General features: G+C 49.1%; 2 protein-coding genes across 2 annotated transcripts; both read left to right on the forward strand.

Annotated features, from left to right (window-relative positions):
- Window positions 1-135: 135 nt before the first annotated feature.
- Window positions 136-996, forward strand: SETTUDRAFT_167435 (uncharacterized protein). Its single transcript, XM_008024374.1, has 2 exons — window positions 136-295; window positions 344-996. The coding sequence occupies exons 1-2, from the start codon at window positions 191-193 to the stop codon at window positions 926-928; spliced, it is 690 nt and encodes a 229-aa protein (XP_008022565.1). The 5' UTR covers window positions 136-190; the 3' UTR covers window positions 929-996.
- Window positions 997-1,616: 620 nt separating this feature from the next.
- SETTUDRAFT_146609 (uncharacterized protein) lies at window positions 1,617-5,653 on the forward strand (the record flags this gene model as incomplete). Its single annotated transcript, XM_008024375.1, has 5 exons — window positions 1,617-1,637; window positions 1,767-2,255; window positions 2,316-3,180; window positions 3,230-4,078; window positions 4,140-5,653. 5 exons carry the CDS (start codon window positions 1,617-1,619, stop codon window positions 5,651-5,653), a joined length of 3,738 nt encoding a protein of 1,245 aa, XP_008022566.1.
- Between the last annotated feature and the right edge of the window lie 1,936 nt (window positions 5,654-7,589).

A 7,589-nucleotide genomic window follows, 5' to 3' on the forward strand; every position in this document is an offset into this window, starting at 1 on the left:
GTGGGGAGAAGTCTTCTCAACGCTTCGCGACTGTTGGCATCGGACCCCCGGCTTGGCACGCGCCATAGCTTCGTGCCTGCTTGGAGGGCGAGCACCCAACACCAACCTCACACACACCATGGCTGCAGTATCACGGCGAATCGCAAGGCCGTCGGCGCTACGGGCCGCTTGCAGACATGGCATCCGGCCCATGTCGAGCCAATTCGGCTTCCAGTCGCAGTGCAATGCCCAGCCGGCGGAGCAGCAGACGCCACGCGCCATATCACTTCCCATACCCTACGTGACCGAGACCACGGTAAGCGCCAATTGCCCCCTTCGGCCCAGGCCTTGTCTGAATTCCTAGGGTGGAGGCTGGAAAACCTCAGACATCTTCTCGCGTCTTCTCCAAGAGCGCATCATCTGCCTGAACGGCGAAGTAGACGACTACATGTCGGCCAACGCCGTGGCCCAGCTCCTCTTCCTGGAAGCCGACAACCCGGAGAAGCCCATCTCCATGTACATCAACAGCCCCGGCGGCAGCGTCAGCGCGGGGCTGGCCATTTACGACACCATGAACTACATCCGGTGTCCAGTGAGCACGATATGCATGGGCATCGCCGCGTCCATGGGCTCCTTGCTTCTTGCTGGCGGTGCCGAGGGCCAGAGATACATCCTGCCACATGCTCGCGTCATGATACACCAGCCCAGTGGAGGCTACCGTGGCAAGGCGAGCGACATTGCGGACCACGCAAAGGAGATTCTACGGATACGGGACAAGTTGAACAGAATCTACCTGACCCACATCACCAAGAAGCGCACTCTCGAAGAGATTGAAAAGTACATGGAACGTGACTATTTTATGGATGCGCAGGAGGCGGTCGACTTTGGCCTTGTGGATAAGATACTCGAGCGAAGAGAGGCCCCGGCCAAGGAAGGGGAGAAGAAGTAACGCTGCCCACTCTGCAAGGCCACTGCGAGCTACAAAAGCAGCACCAGCGATGAATGAACACAGTTTCCCCCTTGATACGGACAGACCAATGTGCCAGCAATCTCCTGTTGGTCCATGGCTCGTTGCTTGTTTTTCTCTTCTTCTCTCTAACAGACGTGGAAAGGTAAACTCATGTGGCAGGTAGAGATTGGCCAGGCGCCCGGTGCTATCTGCATGTCTCCAGGTTCCGAGGATCAGCCTCCTTCTGCCGACCGAGTGACTTGGCCTGGTCACACTGCATTGTGCGCGTTTCAAGAGCATGGTGGTGGTGGTAGTAAGCGGCACATCATTTGTTGTTTGTTCTACTGTGCCTCCTGCACGCTGCCGCGCCGCGGCGGCTGACAATCAAAGACGCGGCAACAGCTCGCCAGCGATTGCGACAGACATGCTTTCACAACGCAGACTCTTCTTCGCCACTTGGTATTGTTTTGCACCGACAAGGTGAAGGCCGGAGCCCCGCACGTGAGAACGCACATCCAGCGCTAGTCCCCACCTTCCTAATCCGCTCGCCCGTCACCGGTTGTATCTCTGGACTCGGAGGTTGTTTGCTTACTTCGCTCTGGTTGAACTCGCCCCGCGTACCCAAGACCTGTATCGCTTTGCTGTAGTCTGCGTCGAGTCTGAATAGGCGCTGCAGCCATCGCTCGCCATGGACATATTCATCACAAACGTAAGTAATCCGCCAGCGCACTTCAGCCTTGGTAGACCTCCCCGACAGAGCACCTTTCGCAGCGGAAGCTGCAGGAACGCGTTGAAATATAACAAAAAGGGCTTTCAATCATTAACCCCGCATTGCTAGGTGCCCGAAGATGCAAACCATGTCGAGTTGCAGATCTTCCTGAAAGACACGCTGCTCAGGCTGGATGTGCTGGTATTCGAGATTAGAAAGTTTCGGGGCCGCAATGGGGACTCATACGCTATCCTCACGATTCCGAGCACTAGCCATGCGAACAGGTTTCTGCAGTTCTATGGCAGTCGCGGACAACAGGTTCCTTTGTACCACCTGTTCTTCCAAGGCCGCAAACTCACATGCAGGAAGAACAACAAACCTGGACAGCCAGATCCGCTCAAGATCCGGTCGTTACAGGAGAAGGACGCAGCCATGAGGTCAAAAATGGGCAGCCAAGCGCCCGCAGCACACACTTCGCGAGCTGGTAAATCGACACTCTCGTTCTCGGCGCTCATGCTGGGAGTATGGGACTACGACAGCGAAGAAGCACTCTGCTTCCAGGAGAAATATAGGGACAAGAGACGAGGCTATGTCACATTTGGAAAGTCATCTTTGGTGGTGAGTTGACTTGCTTGCCCATCTAAGAACCCAGGGCAGTCCGCTTACACGGTTGTGTAGTTGTTTTTACAGGAGGATGTCGACGAGCCTTACAACTGGCATTGCAGGATTGACGTGCCCTATGCGATCATTGAACACGTTGTGCCATCCTACAATAGCGGAAAAGTTGGAAGAAATGGCGCCATTACCTTCACCCTGAAATCCCCGCCAAAATTCTATAACATCAAGTCCACCGACGATCTACATTTGTACACTGGCAAAGAAACTTTTCCGACTTCAAACAAGCTGCCAGATTTGGCGTCACTCAGCTTGTACCCAAAGCAGAGGACAAATCAACTCGAAAGACTTTGCGCGCTCGATGCCCAGCGCACCAAAACCTCGGCTTTGTGCATGGTGTACCAAATCGCCTTCTATGACACGCAAAGCGCTCAGCATGCTTGGAACTTTGTAAAGGAATATTCAGTTCCTGAAAAGTATTGCTGGAAGACTGTGACATCTAGGACCCGTACTCATACCATGGAAGAGGAGTTTACGGTCGTTGATGGCAAACTGAGCAAGTACGATCCATCCATCCCGCTCGCCTTCGACTTTGCGACCCGCTACCAACTTGCAGCGCTCATGTTAGAAGGCACCATTACCCCTTTGCAGATGATCGACCTCATACCCCGCATTCACCGTATCGCAAAGCAGCATGGCGCAGAATTTACTGCTGCTGCAGTCAAGCGACTAGGACAACAAGTACCTACGCCAGGTCCACACGTTGCAGCCAAGGCCTTCAAGATGGACACCCTTGTAAAGCATGTGCAGGAGAACATTGAAGACTGCGCAAATCGAGAGGCAGCTTCCCGTGATTTGAATGGAAAAATAAAGAAGCACTCTCATCTTGCTCTGACTTACAAAGCGACTGTAACACCCACTGGTATGTGTAGGGCTCTTTACGTTTGGCTGTTTTCATGGCTAATAGCATTTACCAGGCATTTTACTCCGGGGTCCGGATTGGGATGTGTCCAACCGCGTTCTCCGCAAATACAATAAATATACTGAGTACTTTATGAGGGTCTTCTTCGCCGACGAGGATGGACTATCGGTATTTCATGACCCCCGCGCTTCCCAGGTGCAGGTGTATGCACGTTTTCGTTACGCTCTTCAGGGCGGGATCGTGGTAGCAGGGCGGTCCTACCAATTCCTCGGTTTTTCTCATGCCTCGCTACGCGGTCATCAGGCTTGGTTCATGGCACCTTTCTACATGGATGGATCCCTGGTGCGAGCTCGGGATGTTATACAAGACCTTGGAGACTTTACACATATCCAATGCAGCGCGAAATGTGCCGCAAGGATTGGTCAAGCCTTTTCCGACACAATCTTCTCGGTGCCTATTCCACATGGTTCCCACGTTACCGAGACCAAGGATGATGTCGAGAGAAATGGTAGAGTATTTAGTGACGGTTGCGGAACGCTGTCACTGGAGCTTCTCCGTAAAGTTTGGGCAGCTCTTCCACCCGAGCGCAGACAGCTGAGACCGACTGTTTTGCAGATTCGCTACCGAGGTGCTAAAGGAGTTTTGTCTCTTGATACTTCTCTGCCCGGAAAACAGCTCCACGTCCGCAAAAGCATGACAAAATACATAGCCAGAGAGACCTGGAGAGACCTAGAGCTTTGTGGGGCGGCGTATAAACCCTTGACGGTGTATCTCAACCACCAGTTCATAAAGATATTAGAGGATTTGGGTGTCCCTACAAGGAATTTCTTGGCTGTACAAAATGAGGCCGTCAACGAACTGAAACGTATCACCGAGCATCCTTTGAATGCTGCCAGCTTCTTAGGTAAGTGGCTTTATTGGTTCTGACATCATGGCGGTGTTGTTATATCACTAACGCTCGTTAGAATATTCACACTCTGGTGTTTTTGCCAAAATTCCACTGCTGTTTGAGCTGATGCACCAGATGGACTTGTCATTTCATGCGGATCGCTTCTTGATCGACATTGTAGAGGTCGCAGCCATGTCGAGCCTCAGAAGTCTCAAATATCGCGCTCGAATTCCGATCAAGCATGGCTATCTCTTGTACGGCATCATGGATGAGACAAATACTCTGAAGTATGGCGAGGTGTATATTCGAACACAGGAGTGTGATGCGAGCGGTAAGCTGAGAAAACTGACCCTTGTCGGCGAGCGGATCGTCATCACCAGAGCTCCAGCACTGCATCCTGGCGACGTCCAACTAGTTACTGCAGTAGATATCCCAAAGGACTCGGCTCTCCAGGGCCTCCATAACTGCGTTGTGTTCTCGCAACAGGGGCCGCGCGACCTGCCATCACAACTCAGCGGAGGAGATCTCGACGGAGACCTGTTCCATGTCATCTATGATGAGCGGCTCATTCCCGACTTTACCACGGAGCCAGCAGAGTATGAAAAGACACCTGCCAAGGATTTGGGCCGTCCCGTTGAGGTCGATGACATTATTGACTTTTTCATCGAATACATGAATATGGATCGTCTGGGTCAGATCTCAAACAAGCACAAGATTCGGGCTGACGTAAAGCCTGACGGGACACGTGATCCTGAGTGTCTGCTCCTTGCAAAGCTTGCGTCTGATGCTGTCGATTTCAGTAAGTCGGGTGTTCCAGCTGATATGGATCTCATACCACGAGGAAACTATTCCCTCCGTCCTGACTTTATGGCGCCGGGCTCGAACTTGGTCATCAACGAGATGGGTGCGGCGGAGCTCGCAGAACTCGAAGAAGACGACATTGACGACCCTGATAGCGTTAGCTTGCTAGATGCCGACAAGGCCAGAATTCGCTACTACCGGAGCAACAAGATCCTTGGGGTGTTGTACCGCGCCATTGACGAGAAGAAGTTCTTTGATAAGATGAAGAACGATTTTGAAACATTCCGAGAGAGCTGGGGAGGCGAGTCTTTGGTCCAAAAGCTCAAGCGTTATATCGAACGCGAAACGAGGGGACTGCAGTGGGAGCATCATTGGCAATTCGGAGAAGAGCTACGCGAAATCTACGAAGACAACATGTTTGAGATTATGGACACTCTACGTCCCACGCGCGGCGCGCCCCTTACCGAACTTGAAGTATTTAGTGGAAACATTCTCGGCAAGAAGGAACGAGCCCCTTCTCGGTATATTCGTGAGGCAAATCTCGAAGTCCAGGAGCGCTTCAATCGCGATGTTAGCGGCATAATCAGAATGATTATTTCGGGCGAGCAGGACTCGGATGTCGATGGGGGCACCGAGGCGTTACCGCGATCCATTGCGTGCTTCATGGTGGCATTGGAGGTCGAGGGCTGGGAGAACTATCGCAGTCTGAAGAGTTGGAAGTACGTGACTGCTGCTGTCTGCTTGGAGCAATTGTGCAAGTACAACGGTGGAAGGCTGCGGCGACTCTGAATTGAGCGGCCCTGTTACTATATTTGCTTATGGTATTACCTTGCACAAGATGTAAAAAGTTAGTACTACATGTGTAGCAGAATGTATCGTAGCTGGATCAAGTATCTAGCACTAACTAATCAACTGACTAATCGAAGTACTTTAGTAGAAATACTGACTAGTTACAAAAGTAGTAATAATCACTTAATATAACGTACTACACCAGTGAGGCGGCCAAACCAGTGAGCCGGCCACTTTTTCTTGGCACTGCGAACACCATGTACAAACAATTAAATTACTTAACACTACAGACTAATCCTTCGTACGAGACACTTGCATTAGATTTAGAATCTTCTACTATATCTTTTTAGCACGTACAAGCGTTGTGCCTAGTCTTACCGCAGTTGCTATAGCGCTGTTAACCTAGTTAGGCTGGTTCTTAACTACCACTACCACGCGCTCTCTTTGCTATCGTACAACTACTAGAAGCACTCTTAGCTACTGTTAATGCTGCTGCACCATACTCTAGTGTCCCGCTATGCTAGATCCGCTTTCGCTTTTAACCTTTGCGCTTTGTAACCTCTACTAATTGCTCTTTAAGCTCTTATACGCGAGCTTTAATTAGAATATTCTTATATAGCATCTCTTCTGCTCCTTTAATAAGCTTTAAGAAGCTTTCTTAAGCACTTATTAGTAATTATACAAAGGCTTCTCTTATAAGCCTTAATTACGATCCAAATTTAAGCGGGTTACTTAGTGTTCTTAACTGCTAAGGCGTTTCTAGGATAGGTGCTAGTGATAGCGTATAAAGCTGCACCTTAAGGCGATCTATAACCACCTACGCGTTCATAGGGACAAGTCCTAAAGCCTTAAAGGCCTTTTTGTAGTTATTATACGTAAACACGTTAAAAAACGCGTGTTTAAAGGCTAGAAGGAAGCCTTCTTTGTTGATATAGTAGACGCGTTAGCGTGCTAAGTCTTGTACGCGTTAAGAGTACTTTAATTTTAATAGTAAGAAACACACTATATTAAGTAGCTAAAGGATGTGCAATAAGTAAGAGGGCATACGGAGGTGACTGTCAAAAGTTCTTGCTGACAGGGGTGCATTGATTTACCGCCGAAAATAGGGCCGAAGCGCTGTAGATCAGTCCCGCCGCCCCTCTTTGTACTTATTGCCACCTTTAAGTTTAATAATTTCTTGAATATAAAACGAAATACTCTCTATCTAAGCTTGAATTTGGTGTTAAGGTAGCTTATCCTAGTACTGTTGCTATACTTTTGTCCCTTCCGCCCGACTTTTTAGTGCGCCTCTTCGTGTTGTTTTTCTTTGAAGCTATATTATTATTATTATTATTATTATTATTATTCTAGTTTAACGTCCTTTTTCAGCCCAAAGGGCTATATGAGACTTGTAGGGTTTTTAGGCCTGCAAGTATCTAAGTAGGTTGTTTCTAGCTACGATATTTAGGAGGGGTTTTAACTAGATGAAGGTAAGGCTCGTAGCCTATTGGTTGGTAGGTAGGGGGGGGATAGGGTGGGGGAGGTGTATGGCTACCTGTTACAGGTATTACTCCTCGTTTTCTGTGTTTCCCTTGTACCAGGCTTGTGTTCTAGCCTTTGTTTCTTAAATAAAGGTAATAGTTGCTTCTATACCCTCTTTTGTTTAAAAGAGGATAGGTAGTGATAGATAGCCTTCGCAGGCTTCTCTTAGTCCTTTTCTTTTCTCTCTATATAGATTACATCTAAATAGAATATGAGGTAGGTCTTGTATAGACCTATAGTTGCAGGGGCAACTATTAGAATCTACTTTCCCTCTCTTATATAGGTAGTCCCTTAGGTAACAGTGCCCTAGACTAAGTTAGTAGAAAGCGCTAGAAATCTCTCTTCTAGTATTGCTAGGAATAGCGATTTGCTTTCTTATCTTCCACTTGTATTTTGCTGCGTACGTATGTGGATT

This window comes from Exserohilum turcica, assembly GCF_000359705.1.
Source record: "Exserohilum turcica Et28A unplaced genomic scaffold SETTUscaffold_12, whole genome shotgun sequence".
NCBI classification, from domain to species: Eukaryota; Fungi; Ascomycota; class Dothideomycetes; order Pleosporales; family Pleosporaceae; genus Exserohilum; species Exserohilum turcicum.

Excerpts from the sequence above, each read along its gene's own strand:
- SETTUDRAFT_167435 (XM_008024374.1), top strand. The coding sequence starts at position 191 with ATGTCGAGCCAATTCGGCTTCCAGTCGCAGTGCAATGCCCAGCCGGCG. Across the intron at positions 296-343 it reads CCTACGTGACCGAGACCACG|GGTGGAGGCTGGAAAACCTC; the intron begins GTAAGCGCCAAT and ends CTGAATTCCTAG.